Source organism: Trachurus japonicus, chromosome 24, assembly GCF_045865225.1.
Source record: "Trachurus japonicus isolate A0001 chromosome 24, Traja_1.0".
In the NCBI taxonomy this organism is placed as follows: domain Eukaryota; kingdom Metazoa; phylum Chordata; class Actinopteri; order Carangiformes; family Carangidae; genus Trachurus; species Trachurus japonicus.
In genome coordinates this window covers 3,015,153-3,032,097 of record NC_140930.1, presented here as the reverse complement: position 1 = coordinate 3,032,097, position 16,945 = coordinate 3,015,153, and the positions used below count along the sequence as shown (strand labels likewise).

The 16,945-nt window shown below is 43.5% G+C and overlaps 1 protein-coding gene across 1 annotated transcript in view; it reads right to left on the bottom strand.

Moving 5' to 3' along the window:
• LOC146961142 (uncharacterized) overlaps nucleotides 1-16,945 on the bottom strand; it is a 93,037-nt gene that overhangs the window by 54,782 nt on the left and 21,310 nt on the right. The window contains exon 7 of the mRNA XM_085771667.1: nucleotides 510-683. Coding sequence (XP_085627793.1) covers nucleotides 510-683 — 174 coding nt within the window. The remainder of the gene's footprint in view (nucleotides 1-509; nucleotides 684-16,945) is intronic.

Sequence of the window (16,945 nt, the reverse complement as noted above, 5' to 3'; positions counted from 1 at the left end):
GCCTTTCTCTGTGACCAGACATCCTGACAGTCTGGAGATAGAAAATGTGATAGACTCAAGAGTCTTAGAAAATCACATCGACAGGAAAATCCTGCAGGTGTTGAGCATCTTCACCAACAAGTTACAGAAGGATGTTGAAGATCAGCTGTCCAACAAACAGCTGTATCCTGACCTGAGAGTGTCCAGTCTGCAGTGTGGACTCTCCAGTCCACCAGACAGCAGCTTCACTCCTGAGTCCTGCAGGTTGTTGTTACTCAGGTCCAGCCCTCTCAGATGGGAGGGGTTGGAACTCAGAGCTGAGGCCAAAGAAGCACATCCTTCGTCTGTGACCAGACATTCTGACAGACTAGAGAGAGAAAATGTAATGGACCTCCAATTTTACAAAATCATGTGTACAGAGATGTTGAGAATCTCAACAGACCGCTGAACATCTCAACAGATGTTGAGCATCATCACCAACAACTTACAGAAGGATGTTAAAGCTGTCTAACAAACATCTGTATCCTGACCTGAGAGTCTCCAGTCTGCAGTGTGGACTCTCCAGTCCACCAGACAGCAGCTTCACTCCTGAATCCTGCAGGTTGTTGTTACTCAGGTCCAGGTGTCTCAGACTAGAGGACTGGGAGCTGAGGACTGAGGACAGAGCTTCACAACTTCTCTCTGAGAGTTTACAGCTGCTCAGTCTGAAGAGGAATCAGGAAAACAAAAGTAAACAAATAATTATATTTTTGTTATGACAAAAGAAGAAGATACAGTAAATGTAGATGGATATATGTGCACATACAGAGCTTTAGTTGAAGCTTTGACCACTGGTAGCAGCCTCAGAAGAGCCTCATCTGAAGTAGAGTATTTCTTCAGGTCAAACACATCCAGATCTTTTTCTGATAACAGTAAGATGAAGACCAGAGCCGACCACTGAGCAGAGGACAGTTCATCTGTGGAGAGACGTCCTGATCTCAGGGACTGTTGGATCTGCTCCACTAGAGAACAATCATTCAGTTCATTCAGACAGTGGAACAGGTTGATGCTTTTCTCTGCAGAGGGAGTCTCTTCAATCTTCTTCTTGATGTACTGGACTGTTTTCTGATTGGTCTGTGAGTCACTTCCTGTCTGAGTCATAAGACCTAGTAGGAGAGTCTGATTTGTCTCGAGTGAAAGACCCAGGAGGAAGCGGAGGAACAAGTCCAGGTGTCCATTTGGACTCTGTAAGGCCTCGTCCACAGCACTCTGGTACAAATGTGATGATTTGGCTCTGAACAGTTTGAAAAGTTTAAAGGTCAATTTCTTTCTTGACATCAGGTTGCGTCCAGAGTTGATGAAGGTGAGGTGAACATGAAGAGCAGCCAGAAACTCCTGAACACTAAGATGGATGAAGCAGAACACCTTGGCCGCCTGGTACAGGCCTCTCTCCTCTTTAAAGATCTGTGTGAACACTCCTGAGTACTCTGAGGCTGCTCTGATATCGATGCCACACTCTGTCAGGTCTGATTGATAGAAGATCAGGTTTCCTTTCTGCAGCTGCTCAAAAGCCAGTTTTCCCAGAGACTCAATCATCTTCCTGGTCTCTGGACTCCAGTGTGGATCTGTCTCAGCTCCTCCATCATACTTGACCATATTCATTTTGGTCTGAACCACCAGGAAGTGGATGTACATCTCAGTCAGGGTCTTGGGCAGCTCTCCTTCCTCTGTGGTCTTCAACACCTCCAGAACTGTAGCAGTGATCCAGCAGAAGACTGGGATGTGGCACATGATGTGGAAGCTTCGTGATGTCTTGATGTGGGAGATGATCTCTCTGGCCTGCTCCTCATCTCTGAACCTCTTCCTGAAATACTCCTCCTTCATTGGGTCAGTGAACCCTCTGACCTCTGTCACCATGTCAACACATTGAGGAGGGATCTGATTGGCTGCTGCAGGTCTTGTGGTTATCCAGAGGCGAGCGGAGGAAAGCAGGTTCCCCCTGATGAGGTTGGTCAGCAGCACGTTGAATGAGGTGGACTCTGTCTCATCAGTCAGGATCTCAGTGTTTTTGAAGTCCAGAGGAGGTCGACACTCGTCCAGACCGTCAAAGATGAAGACGACCTGGAGCTCATCAAAGCTGCAGATTCCTGCTGCTTTGGTTTCAGAGAAGAAGTGATGAACAAGTTCCACCAAGCTGAACTTTTTCTTTTCCTCTTTCAGCACATTCAGCTCTCTGAAGGTGAAGGGGAATATGAAGTATATGTCCTGGTTGGTTTTGTCTTCAGCCCAGTCCAGAGTGAATTTCTGTGTTAAGACTGTTTTCCCAATGCCAGCCACTCCCATTGTCATCACTGTTCTGACTGGTTGGTCTCTTCCAGGTGGGGCTTTAAAGATGTCTTCTTGTCTGATTGTTGTATCTGGTCTGTGTGGTTTCCTGTACACTGCTTCAATCTGTCTGACCTCATGTTCATCATTGACCTCTCCAGCCCCTCCCTGTGTGATGTAGAGCTCTGTGTAGATCTGGTTCAGAAGGGTTGGGTTTCCTGCTTTAGCGATGCCCTCAAACACACACTGGAACTTCTTCTTCAGGGCAGATTTGAGTTTACATTGGCAGCCAGTGAGAATCTCTGTATGAATAAAGGACCAATGACGTCAATGAGAAGTTATTATTGTAGTTATTGCATAGAAAGCATGAATCATGGAAACTCCTTCTCTGTTATCATTCAGCAGGTTTTTATGAAATAATTGTTCCAAAGAGATCAATTCCTTGCCATGTAAGCATTCACTGTGAACCTCTCCCAGGGGTCTTCAAGATCAAGAGACAGAAGACACTGAGACAGCCTCAGTCCACAGAAGAACTATGGCAAGTTCTCCAAGATACTTCAACAACCTGCCAGTCAAGTTCCTGGAAGAACTGTGTGCAGGTGTTTGGAGGAGAAGGATAAGGGGCCGCCATTCCGACATCCCACCAGTCCAACATTGGCCTCTAATTGTCTAAATTTTTCTAAAATTTTCTATCAAATGTCCCGTCATTCCGACAATTCTTTCCTCCTATAGTCGGAATGACAGTATTTTTTTCTTTTTTTAAACATCCTGCCTTTCCGACAATTCCTTTAATAGCGTATTTTTTTTCCCAAAAGATTTTGCACTGGTTGGGTTTAGGCAATGAAGAAACGAGTTGGTTAAGTTTAGTAAAAATACCAGGTAGAGGCTAGACAGGCAGACTAGTCCCTGTCTGCGTTCTGCTGTGGAATTACACGCAACCATGTGGGTATTCCTCTATCAGCATGTCTTAAAGAAGGGAGGAGCCTGTTGGGTTACGCACATTCCCTTATATTAAAGCCTTGTCGGAATGGTGGGACGTTCGCATGTCGGAATAGCGGTATGTCTAAATGGTGGGATGTCGGAATGTAACCGGCCTTGACAGTGTCTGTGTGTCTGTTTTTCTGTCTGTCTGTTAACAAATAAACAATGTTAATTTGTAGAATGCATCCAGTGGGGCATCACAGTAAAAGTAGTCATACAGTAATGTGTTCATTCCTGACAGGAGATAGGCCTATGTTAATAATCAGTTTTGGGGCAAAAATCTGCATATCGGTATTGGTTATTATGGGAAATTAGGGCGCTGGACAACATCGGAATATCGGATATCAGTAAATTTCCAGTATCGGACATCCCTACTTATAGTGCCTCAAATTCTCTGAGGAGGAATATACTCGTGATCACTGATCGCATTCACAGAGCAGCAAAAGTTATGACCTGACACTGCTCATTATCAGTCTACACACTTAGACAATGATATATGAACAAAGGAAATTAAAGGGTAGCATCAATAGTGCATGTGACTTTCACTAAATTGTGATACTTTAAAATGCAATAAAAATAATTTTAAAGTGTCTTTTGAAGCCAGATGGGTGAGCTTCGACAGTATACGACAAATACTGAAGGTTAAAGCAGAAGTAAGCGATCCGGTCATTTTGGCTAACTTCTTGTCAGCCGATGGAGTTAGCAGCCCCCGCCCTCGTCATGGATCTATTGGTCCTCGTCCCTACGTCACCACATTCACGCGCATCCCTTGGCTGCACACACAGCCCTTCATGCCGTTCTCTCTCCTCATTGGATAAAGCTTGTAGGATACAAGTAAAGTTTTCTCCTCAGCTTACAGCAGAGCAGAGTGACTGACAGACCCGTGTTTCGGACCAAACACTATAAGTGATTGCTAGTGGAAGATATAACTATTTAAGACTTATATTAACACAAACATTCCGCTTACTTCTGCTTTAAGTTTAAGAGATCATTTGGGATCAACAAGAATCAAGAGACGTCCAGTCAGCTGGCATTTACTTTTCTGAAACACCTAGACACTGATGCTTCTGCCTGCCCAACCCATCAGTGATCCTGGCAAAGCTGAGTCAGCCACACCACCCTGTTGCTCTGGCCAAGAACAGTGTGAGGAGTTGAAAACTGTAAACTACCAGTTTCATTTGTGGGCACAAACCTCCTAATGGGATTTAAGAAGCTGTTCAGCCAACAAGCACTGCAACTGCAGCCACATACTGTAAATAAAGACTGACTTCATCTCTGTGATGACACGTCTCTGACCTCAGAAACTCAGTGAAACTCCTAGCTGATCAAAAAATGGACAAAGGGGACAAATGCTCACCTGTCATTCAAAAGGGTCTCCATAACTTTAGCTGTTAATTAAGGGTAACAGGTAAGTTCTATAAACAGTCGTCATGGAGACCAAAGCTGTTTCTGTCCCAGGCTGTAAATATTGCCAACACTGTTGGCCTCATATTTCAGCCTTGGAGGTCAAAGTTTGGTTGGAGCTCAGTGAGGCAGTAAGACTGCCACCAACCACATGTGACATTTAAGACTCCCTACAGAAACTCCCCACTCAGTTGTCAAGACCAAAGAAGCTCTTTGGATGATGAAACTGTCCTCATCCACCTGGTTTTAACTGACCATTCTTCAATATTTCTATAACATCGCATTTTTGATCGAACTTACTTTTGGGATCTGAGATGCGCTGTGTGAAATTTCCCAGTAGATCATTCTGTTTCATCTTCTTCAGGATTGTTTTGGTGACTTTATCAGTGTTTTCACAGTAGGTCTGGATCATTAGATCCACTGTGTCTTCCCTTTTTGCATTCTCCAGTCGACTTTTTGGGATTGATGGGAGGTCTTTTAAGACTCCTCTCTGACACAGGTGCCACCTGAATGTATAAAAATCATTGTCTCCCAAATCCTCCAAAGTCTCCCAGAGGATCCCTGGAAGGGTCTTCATCTTTTCGCTGCAAGAGGAAAGACAAACAGTTTAAAACTGGGTTTACACTGTATGACTGAATTCTGACTTGACTGTTTTTTATAATTTTTATTTCAAATTTTTATTTCAAATTTCTGTTTTATCGTGCGTCATTTTTTGCAGTTTACAGGGGTGAGAAGAGATGAACCGCTTCCAACAGGTAAACAGATGGTCAGATGGATTCAAACCTGTCTGAAACTCTGGTCGCCTCTCATAATGGTATCACACAGCTGAGGCAGAGCCACAAGCCGATTCCCCTGAACTCAGTGTTTTCCCTCTTTGAGCCTGTGTGAACCCATTGTGTGCCATCACCACTGGTTAAAAGAATCCTAGTGGAAACACTGCACCTGAATCTCTTCTTAGAACAGCACAAATGGCCAAGGCATTGTGGTTCTCCTTGTGCATTCCCTCAAACAGCTATTAGGTTGCAGGTTCTGGGTCAGACAGGTTTATTTCCAACATAGCAAGACTTTCAGTGTGTATGACAATCTAAAAGCTGAAATTGGTTCATTTGTTCCAATGAACGTTCGATCAGAACTATTGGTACTTGAACCACAGACAGAGTTCACCTTCACCCTGCAATGTTATCTCAGGACTTTAATCACAACAGCAATCAAGATTTCCACAAGATCATTTGTTATTCTTCATTGTCCTATTATATCCACCTTATATCCACCGAACGTCAAAAACGTAAGCCGGTTTTGCTCTTCCGGTGCTTCCGGTTTCATTAGTCGTGGTAAATGCATGGATTTTTTTTTCAATGAAAATCTGTAATATGCATGGATCATCACACCAGCTTTTAACAATGGATATCACACAAATTGACATCCGTGTTAAAAGCCAGCGTTAACTCTTTCGCGACCATTGACGAGTTAACTCGTCACAGCCTGCCGAACGTTCACGACCATCGACGAGTTAACTCGTCAAAACCGTTTTTTTTTTTACAGATTATGATAATAGACACTCTGAGGTACCCTGTGTGTGAATATGGTAGTAATCGGTAATCGGTCTCCTTGAACGCTGCTCTGGGGACAGCGTGCAGCGCTGTGCGGCTGTCGGTTACAGTGTTGCGACTTTCTCGCTAAATCTGCCCGAAGCACTCAGCGGCGGCCAGTCACACAGGAGTGTCACGGAGCTGCTCCGCTGCAGCCACACGGCTGCACTCCACGCTGCCACACACCCCAGGTACACCACCGGTAAAATGAGCCGATTGCCACTTGACACAAAAGTGCATTTTTCTCTGAAACTAGAGCGGGAGCTCCGTTTTTGGAGAAACCCAGCTCTCTTCTTCTCCTTCGTACTCACGAACGAAACGGCGGAAAAACTTGCCGTTTTTTCGAGGAGCACATTGGAAAGTCACTCTTCAACCACGTGAAAACCGTTTGTTTCTAGGTGATGTACAGAGTTCGGTGCGACATGAGAAAAAAGGTAAAAAATAGCCAAAAACATGTGGTCCTGAGCGGATGTGCTGAGGAATTAGTGTGGTCGCGAAAGAGTTAATAGATCCATGCATTTACTGCAACTATGACTGAAAACCATGGAAACGTAAACATACAATTCCATGCAAAACCGGCTTCCAGTTTTGACCAGAGATGATGTTCGGAAACTTGTGGATATCTTTACATGTTTTATATATGTGTTTGTACCATCCAGCAGAATTTAACTGTATATTTTCTACAATCACAATAAAGCCTCTCTGCTCTGTTCTTCTGCTCTTGTTGTGAGACTGAAACAATATCTTGTTGATTTAAATGAGTTATTCGCTGTTATTAGTACCAATAATAGTAGTAAAACAATAATGCACTAGCCTGTCACATAAAAACCTCCTATCAGATAACAGCAGTATCTCCAGTAATCTGAGTCCGGACAGTTAGAGATCCTCATCTCACCTTTGACCTCCGGTCTGGCTCTGCTCCCCACACAGAGTGGTTTCAGAGGGGGGGGCTCCCTCCTCTCTGTCCTCACACTGAGCCATAGCTCAGCCTCCACCTGCAGGGAGAGCTGCACTCAGTCAGAACAACACGGTTTACACACCTGTCCACCACAGTGTCATTCTGCTTTCAACCAGCAGGTGGAGCTGAAGGAAGGAAAGTTCTAATCCTTCTGACATCAAACTGTTCTTACTTGCATTAATTTATTTATCCTCATAAAATCATTGAAACTGGACTGGGAACATGAATCAGCTGAGTGGTAGAACAAAGACGACACTCACCAGGTGAATTCAGACCCACATCCAGTCAGAGTCGCTCTTCCTTCACCTGAAGAGGAAACACAGAGGGAAACATCAGCTTCAGTTTGTAATCACTTTACTGTCAAAGTGAAGTAGAAAACAGGGAACTGCAAGCAGGAAATGAGAGAAAGAGTGAGAAAGAGAGGAAAGCAACAGAATTTACAGACTTTCCCTCAGGACTTTAACATGTGAGGGTCTTCATCCATTTCACATCAGTCAGTGACAGTCGACTGGTCTCTGAGCTGCTGTCAAACAGGAAGACTTTTCTGAGAAATTGTGTCACAACTGTGAACAGAGTGGGCATTACTTTGTGGTTGACACAGCGGATGCTCAATTTAACTCAAGTGCAAAATGCAGCGTGTCTCCGTCTCTGGACTGAGAACATGAATCAGCTGAGTGGTCGAACAAAGACGACACTCACCAGGTGAATTCAGACCCACATCCAGTCAGAGTCGCTCTTCCTTCACCTGTAGAAGAAACACAGAGAGAAGCATCAGTCAGACAGTGAACACAACACAAAAGACAGGAAGTAGAAAACAGGGTACTGCAAACAGGAAATGAGAGAAGGAGTGAGAAAGAGAGAAAAGCAACAGAACTTACAGACTTTCCCTCAGGACTTTAACATGTGAGGATCTTCATCAGTTTCTCCATCAGTCAGTGACAGTCGACTGGTCTCTGAGCTGCTGTCAAAGCAAAGTGAGGTGCAACAACACAACAGGAAGACTTTTCCGAGAAATCATGTGACACAACTGTGAACAGAGTGGGCATAACTTGGTTGTGGCTAGATGACATACATGAGCTGCAGGTAGTGTGAAAATTGTTGAGAACTCTTGACTGGTTAGGTTTAGCAAAACTGACATGTACAGGTGTAAAATAGGGGGGGGGAGCAAAGCGTACAAATGCGTACGGAAAGTATTCAGACCAAGGGGGCAGTTGTGGGTCTGAGAAGTGAAGCTCACTTCCGCGTTCAACAAACTGCAATCCCCTCTTCTTCCTCTGTGGGCTGGTGTCAGAAGGGAGCATTCCCCATAGACCCCCATGTTAAAATCGCCGATTTTACATCCTCAGTAAACATGTTAAAAGCCTGGTGTCAGAACGTTTTTTTTTCTCAATCGATAGTTTCTACCCCCGCACACACTCTGAGGGGGGTGAATTTTTTTTTAACTCTACCGTTTTACTGTTATTAGGTTAAAACTCTGGCCAATTAGGGCGCAGAAACGTTGAGTGACAGGTCCGAGCAGCTCCGTGGACAGCTGCTGCGAGGCCAGTGGGCGGGTTCTCGGCCGGCCAATCCAACATGGCGCTGTCCAAGGCCGCCATATTTGAGTCACAAAAACGACTCCCCAAAACCAATGGGTGACGTCATGGACGCTACGTCCATTCTTTTTACAGTCTATGATTCAGAGCCCTTTAAATTTTTCACTCTGTTTCACTTCCATTTGCTAAAATCAAAAAAGTTCATTTTATTTCTCATTAATGTACACTCAGCACCCCATCTTGACAGAAAAAAACAAAAATGTAGAAATTTTTGCAAATTTATTAAAAAAAGAAAAACTGAAATATCACATGGTCATAAGTAACCCTTTGCTGTGACACTCATATTTAACTCGTATGCTGTCCATTTCTTCTGATCCTCCTTGAGATGGTTCTACTCCTTCATTGGAGGTTACAAAAGAATTTCTGCAGCACTCAAAGTTCCTAAGAGCACAGTGGCCTCCATAATCCTTAAATGGAAGAAGTTTGGGACAACCAGAACTCTTCCTAGACCTGGCCGTCCAGCCAAACTGAGCAATCGTGGGAGAAGAGCCTTGGTGAGAGAGGTAAAGAAGAACCCAAAGATCACTGTGGCTGAGCCAGAGATGCAGTGGGGAGATGGGAGAAAGTTCCACAAAGTCAACTATCACTGCAGCCCTCCACCAGTCGGGGCTTTATGGCAGAGTGGCCCGACGGAAGCCTCTCCTCAGTGCAAGACATGAAAGCCCGCATAGAGTTTGCCAAAAAACACATGAAGGACTCCCAGACTATGAGAAATAGGATTCTCTGGTCTGATGAGAGGAAGATTGAACTTTTTGGCATTAAAGCAGATATCAGTGGAATGTTTTTGTTAATATAAGTCCTAAATAGTCCTATTTTCCGTCAGCAATCACTTACATGAAGTATTTCAGCCTAAACACGAGTCTCTCCGTCACTCTGCTCTGCTGTAACCCGAGGAGAAAATTTTCCTTGTGGGATACAAGTGTTATCCAATGAGGGGAGAGAACGGCATGAAGGGCTGTGTGTGCAGCCAAGGGATGCGCGTGAATGTGGTGACGTAGCACGAGGACCAATTGATGCCTGACAAGGGCGGGGGCTGCTAACTCATGGTGCGTTCAAGGAAACTCGTACTTTGTGTTTTTCCTTCCTGTGAAGTCATACCAGTTCGATCTGGTACGAGTTCACGGGTCGGAAGTTACGAGTGGCCGTTATAGGGAACTTTCACAGACAACAGGACGGTAAAAACACGAGCTACGGGTTACCTGGAACGCTACCAAGTCGTAGTTGTGACTTGAAGCTGTAACTTACGGTTTCAAAAGCCTGCCTTGAACACAGCATTAGCCGAAACGGCCGTGCCGATGATATCTGCTTTAATTCTAAGCGGTATGTGTGGAGAAAACCAGGCACTGCTCATCACCTGCCCAATACAAAGGGCTGCAGTGATAGTTGACTTTGTGGAACTTTCTCCCATCTCCCCACTGCATCTCTGGAGAAGAAAATAATTTCTCGAGATAAGCCAGTAGCAGTCTTCTTCGTTAGTTAGTGTGACTGCTGAAGCAGTCACACTATTGTTCTTCTGTTTGGCCATTTTCTTCCGCCTTTTTACGGTCTTCTTCTAGTCCTTCATACTTTGTGCTATTTCAACAATTCATATATCAAAACGTGCAGCTTCTTTTGAACTTTATCGGCATTACTTTTCTCTTTTTAACTATTTATACTTTTTCAAATATTTAACTTTTTCTGATTTTTTTCAGCTTTATAATGTGTGTGTGTTGCGTCTAACGAGCAGAGCCAGAGTGGTGTCAGAGTGGATAGAGGCAAAAAAACATTCTAGAGTTTTTCTGGCTAAACTGTCAGCACGGCCACAAATTAAACTCTAGACAAATTATTTTCTCCAGTTTTGTAGCCACACTTGTCTTCTGGCTAAAATTCTGGTCAAAAATGCAAAGAGACTTAGATAATAATTTAAAATATTTTTTAAATGCAGCCAGGGAGCTCTCTGCTCCCATTCAGCTCAATGCATTTTTTTCACATCAGCAGGAGAAGGAGCTCAACTTTGTAACTTGCTGTTAAGTGCTTTTTAATTCACCAAAAAATAGTCACAGGTCACAAAAAAGTCCTCTCCTTACTTGGTGTGGGTAATGTATACTCATTTCTTTTTATTTTAAGCATCATTGAAAAATCTCACATTCATCAAAGTCTCAACCTCTCTTCTTCACAACTCCACTGTAGTGTAGGGGTTAGGGTGGATGCTTGCCAACCCTAAGGTCACTGGTTCGAATCTAAGGGAAGAACTCTTGTTATGTTATGTTGAATTCTGCTCTCCTCCCCCGCCTTCAATTGGTTACAGGTGTTTGTTATCTCCTTGATTACTCGTACCAGTTTGCAGCACATCATCACATTACAATGAATGACAACAGTCTTGAAAGCAGTGTGCTCTCTGTAGCCGAGTGGCAGAGTAAAGGCTTAGTGATCATATGGTCATGGGTTCGATTCCTGCCTCAGTCTTTTCACATCATTGCTTGACTTTTGATTCCAATTATTCAGCTGTCATTGGACAGTCTTTGATTCCTCATAGTATAAAGCTCATTGTAACTCAGGTTCTCTGTGGCCGTATGGTTAGTGTGTTAGGTGTTGTGCTATTTCAACAATTCATATATCAAAACGTGCAGCTTTTTTTGAACTTTATCGGCATTACTTTTCTCTTTTTAACTATTTATACTTTTTAAAATATTTAACTTTTTCTGCAAATTAAACTCTAGACAAATTATTTTCTCCAGTTTTGTAGCCACACTTGTCTTCTGGCTAAAATTCTGGTCAAAAATGCAAAGAGACTTAGATAATAATTTAAAATATTTTTTAAATGCAGCCAGGGAGCTCTCTGCTCTCATTCAGCCCAATGCTGAGAGTTGTCCACAACTCTGTCTGTAGTCCAGTTTGTAAGGTGGCCGCTTACCAACCCCAAGGTCACTAGTTCGAATCCAGGCTGAGCAATCTTGTTATGTGATGTTGAATTCTGCTCCCCTCCCCCACCCTCAATTGGTTACAGGTGTTCGTTAAAGCTCCAGTTGGTAAGTTGACGAAAGTGAAAGTAAACTCCGCGACTTGGTCGGAAATTTCAAGACAATACTCCGTCAGGTCCCTTTATGAACCTCTGCCAAGCGCCCCACACACACACAGACACACACAAAGTAGCCATGAACGCACCCACAGAGAAAAAAAAAAAAAAAAAAAAGATGTACCGTATCCATAGCACGACGTGTAGGAGCGGCGATTGGCTGCTCCTCCTGCTCCCTCTACCTGACTGGTGGAGAATCGTCGGGCGCGGTGGATTTTGGCAAATACGATTACAGGCTGTAGGTGGAGCCAGAGGAGTTGGATTTTGTCCTAAATTACTAATTTAATGTCTGACCATCAGAATATAGTGACAATTCCAGCAAATATGACTGAATAATTGTTACCAACTGAAGCTTTAAGAGACGCATTAATTGCTTCTGCCACCGTTTGCAGCACATCATCACATTACAATGGCAACATGCTTATGTCTGTGCTCTCTGTGGCGAAGTGGCAGAGTAAAGGTTTATTGATCATGAGGTCATGGGTTCGATTCCTTACTTTTTTTTTAAAGCAGAAGCCAGTGATCCTTTTATCAAAGGTTTTCTTTACCCCTCACATACTGTCTCTGTCTGTAGCCTAGTAGTTAGCTTGCTGGTCTGGAGACCTGAAGGTTGCTGGTTCAAATCTTGCCTCAACAACAATTATAGTGAATTATTTTCCCAGTTGTCCTCTGTTGACTGCTGATAACTTGCTTCATGTTGAAACTGCTGCTCTCAGCCTGAAATTCACAGAAATTTTCATCAAGTCATTCAAGCTTGACTCTCAAGCTTTCTTGATGTTGACAGTGTGCAGATCATTAACAGACAACAGTCTCTGCAACTGTGTGTGCACCGTGGCCTAGAGGCAGAGTGGAAGTCTAATGACCATGAGGTTGTGGGTTCGATTCCGACCTTGGTCAAACATTTGTATGGTGATCACTGCTTGCACTATTTGCTAATTCTGCAACAGCGTTCAGTTGCTATCAGCAGTCACACCATTTCCATTCTTGGAAATGCTTTTTCTAGTTTTAATTCAGCTACTCGCCACCACTGCCCCTCATGGTGACTGGTGAGGAGAGCGGCCTTTTGTGAATCAGCAGCTGTGAGTTTGTGGATCTGTGTGGATCTCGACAGGAATGTCTCAGAAATACGTTATTGAGGAAAGAGATGCGTGTGTGTGATTGGTGATCCACAAATGCAGAGTCACACTTCACAAACAGAATTTTAGGTTTTACAAATGGCTTTTTTGTTTTTACAAATGGCAAATTATACATTTACAAATACCCAATATATTTACAAATACACATTTATTTGTAAAAACCAAAATACAAGTTACAAATTAGACATTTGTATTTGTGGATAGCAAAACACGTGTGCAAACCAAGGAACATTTGTAGATCACCCTCTGTGCATTTACAGGTATTTATGAGACAAAAATAACTCCATACTTCCTGCAGCTCATGTACCCCATCTAGCCACAACCACGTGACTTTGTGGTTGACACAGCTGATGCTCAATTTAACTCAAGTGCAAAATGCAGCACGTCTCTGTCTGTCTCTCCTCAGGTGTTAAGTGAACGTGAGCTCAGATTATGGTTGATTCTTTCGCTCCATAGTCACTGTATAATAATAATGATTTACATTTATAGAGCACTTTTCTCATTTTATATGATGTGTTTTTTAAAAATCCAAGGTAATATATTTGCTTCTGTTTTATGCTGTGTTTACATTGTGTAATGAAGTGATTTCCTGTTGTTGTTTTTTTTTTCTGTGTGGTTGCTCTGTCTATGATGTTTAATGTCACTTCCCATTTTGAACAGTTCCAAGTTTTACTTCTTGATCACTGCAACACAACACACACACAACAATCAGCCACTGCCACTCAGCTCATCACAGGTGAAACTATTCAGCTAAAAGCTGCTGGTACCACCAGAACCACTGATTTGTTTCATGACACTGATGCAGGGAAAGTGAACAGATGATAAGTCCACTTCACTGACTGTCACAAAAATACCTTGTAAGAAGGGGAGCTCCAGTGGCTCCCCCTAGTGGACAAATTCAGAGTCAGAGGAACACAGAGAAAAATAGGGGTACAGAAGGGGGACATTTCTGTACTTAAAGGTACAGTTCTGTCCTACTGTAGCCTATAGGGCCAATTATTGTACTCTAGAGTACCTATGTGTACTTTTTGGGGGTAGAAAAGGCACATAAATGTTCCAGAATGGCAAAAGGTACATATATGTACTCCTACGGTACAGGTATTTACCCCCTAAAGGTACATTATCAGAGACATAGTGTGTTAGAAAAAAATAGTAGCTTAAGTAGGAGTCTGGTAACCTATGAGGCGACTATTAATATGATTTAACATAGGGATAATAATTAAACATTCAACTAGTAATTATTTTTTAAATATATGTAACGGAGGTCTGCAGGTGTGCCACAGTCACGAGGTAGCAGTAAGCAGAAGGTCTTGGCGAAGCGGTTAGCATCGTCGCCTCCGGTGCAGGAGGTCGTGGGATTGATCCTCGCTCAGGACAGGTCACAGAGCAAACACACACACCAGTTACAAGTACAAGTAGTACAAGTATATAATGTACAAGTACTGTACAATTGTGCACCTAGCATCTAAAGGGTATAAAACAAAGGGTATAAAACCCTTTAGATGCTTGTACTTAAACTGGTACATTTTGAAAAGGTACAAAATTGTCTCTAAAAAAGGTACGCCTGGAGCGACAAGGGTTTGTACCCTTTTGAGTACATTTCCATACTTCTATTTTTCTCTGTGAAGGATCACCAGGGGCCGGTTGCACCAACTGTTCTTAAAGGAATAGTTCACCAAAAAATGAAATTCAGTCATTAGTGACTCCCCCTCATGCTGATGAATACTCCAGAGTAGTTTTTTATTCCTCAAAGTGCATCTGGAGACCTGGGAGGCCGGTTCATCGTCCAACGAAAACTTTATAGGAGAGTTGTTAAGAGACATTCTTTTATTTAGTGTACTCAGTGGTTATGATACACACAACAGACTGCGTAATAATTTGAGTCGTAAGTGTAAAGGCCAGAAGCTCATGCTGTGTCATCATGTTTTGTTTAAGCCACGCACAGTGTGAAGTTTTTCTGTACTGGGGAAGCTGGAAGTTAATTCCACCATGACACAAGAAATATGAGTGTGTGCTAGTCTCAAATAAACATGCTTAAAGAAGCTAAAGAATATCTCTGCCTCCGTCGGCTTATTCTCAGAGTTCAGCGCGAGAGGTCCCTTGAGGTTATACTGCCACCTATGGGTGAACGTCTGCTACCACATGTCACTACACAAACTGTTTCTATAGGACAGGGGTCATCAACTATATTTGTCGAAGGGCCAGAATCTTTCTCAGCAGACACCTTGGGGGCCGGACATTCAAATAGGCCGAGATTGAAATTAAATTCACCTTTTTGCCTAATAATTTAGTTGTTTATATTTTATTTTACCTGTAAGCTCATCATTTTCATTTATATACATCTTTGGTGTTTGGTATGATATAAAATGAAAAATCTTGACAGCTGACTTTCAGATACATGCTGGAGCTTTACACTGCTGACTTGCCCTGTGATTTTCAGCCTAAATATGAAAGGAGGCTGACAATCGGTTCTGATTGATACAAGTCAGTAGTCCTGAAATGCTTGTTTCTCTTCTGTAATACACATTCTACATCTGGGAGGGCGACGTTTTTCCACACACAGAGCTCAGTGGGAAACAGTAGGAGAGACACAGGCGGAGGGGGAACCGGGACACAACACCGGAGGGAGAAGCAGGTCCGTGCAGCTGTGCGCCGCGGACGTACAGGAAAAAAAACAACCGAGTGGCATCAAACACGCGCCGCTACCGCATCGTTTTTGTTTTGAGAGGGTGCATGGCGCGCATCTACACTGAATGGGTTTGCGCAAAAGACGCTACTGAACGGGCCGCCCGTGCACACCCGGCTGGTTTAAGCAAGGCTGCGGCCAAACTCACCCAGGCAGCTCGCCTCTGCAGACAGACAGGGAAAACCCTGCAGGCCAAGCTCCCTAAACTTTCATGCACGGTGCTTTGGGTACCGCGGCGTTTCCTACTCCCAGTGCAGGGGCTCACAGGCACACACAAACACGTTGAGCGTGTCTCCGTTTCCCAGCGCATTGACTTACAGGCGCACAGAGCCCGAGAAATATGATACTTGTAAACTTTTAGAACTCAGTCGCGGGCCGGATTGGAAGGTTCGGCGGGCCGGATTCGGCCCGCGGGCCGCCAGTTGATGATCACTGCTATAGGAGGAGGAGGAGGAGGATTTGTGGGCTCCTCTTCCTCCTGTTTGTGCTCTCCCACTGTGTGTTTACCTGCTGGTGAATGTGAAAGGACGTCAGTACAGTTCACACAGACGAGGTGGACCAACATGGACCACCATGCTCTCTGCACACACTCCTCCTCCTCCTCCTCCTCCCCCTCCTCCTCCTCCTCCTCCTCCTCCTCTGTGGATGTCAAACAACCCAGAATATTTCCTCCTTTGTCCGCAGCAGCTCAGCAGGTCTCAGACTGACACATCAGAAATGTTCCTTTTCCTTTTTGCAGCAGCAGCTTCGCTCAGTAAACCACTAACGGCTTTATTAATAAAACATGTTTTTGATTAAAACATCTGTATACGAGTTATATATCAGCATTCATACAAACTACATATTGATTAGTGTTTCTGTTCCATGTTTATATTGTTTATCCATGTAACTGAAGAACGTTAATGTTCTTATGAAGCTGCAGTGGATTTATCGTCTTCAAGGTCGTTCCAGTGTCACTTTTAATTAAACAGACAGGAATTGTGTCAGTCACATATAAACTTTACAGTTGGTCATAGTGAGGTCACAACAGGTAGATCTATGACTCCGCCCCCTTTTCTGTCTGCAGAGGAATCACAGAGAACAAAGACTCGTCAGACCTGAGCTTGTTTTATTATCATCATATTATCATATTACAGCTGTAATGAGTCAGAGGTTTATTGTTGTACAGATTCTCAATGTTGATTTGTGTCATGATTGTTATGTTTTATTTCTTACATAAAGTATAAATGATATCAGTCTTATTGTTGGTGCTGATAGT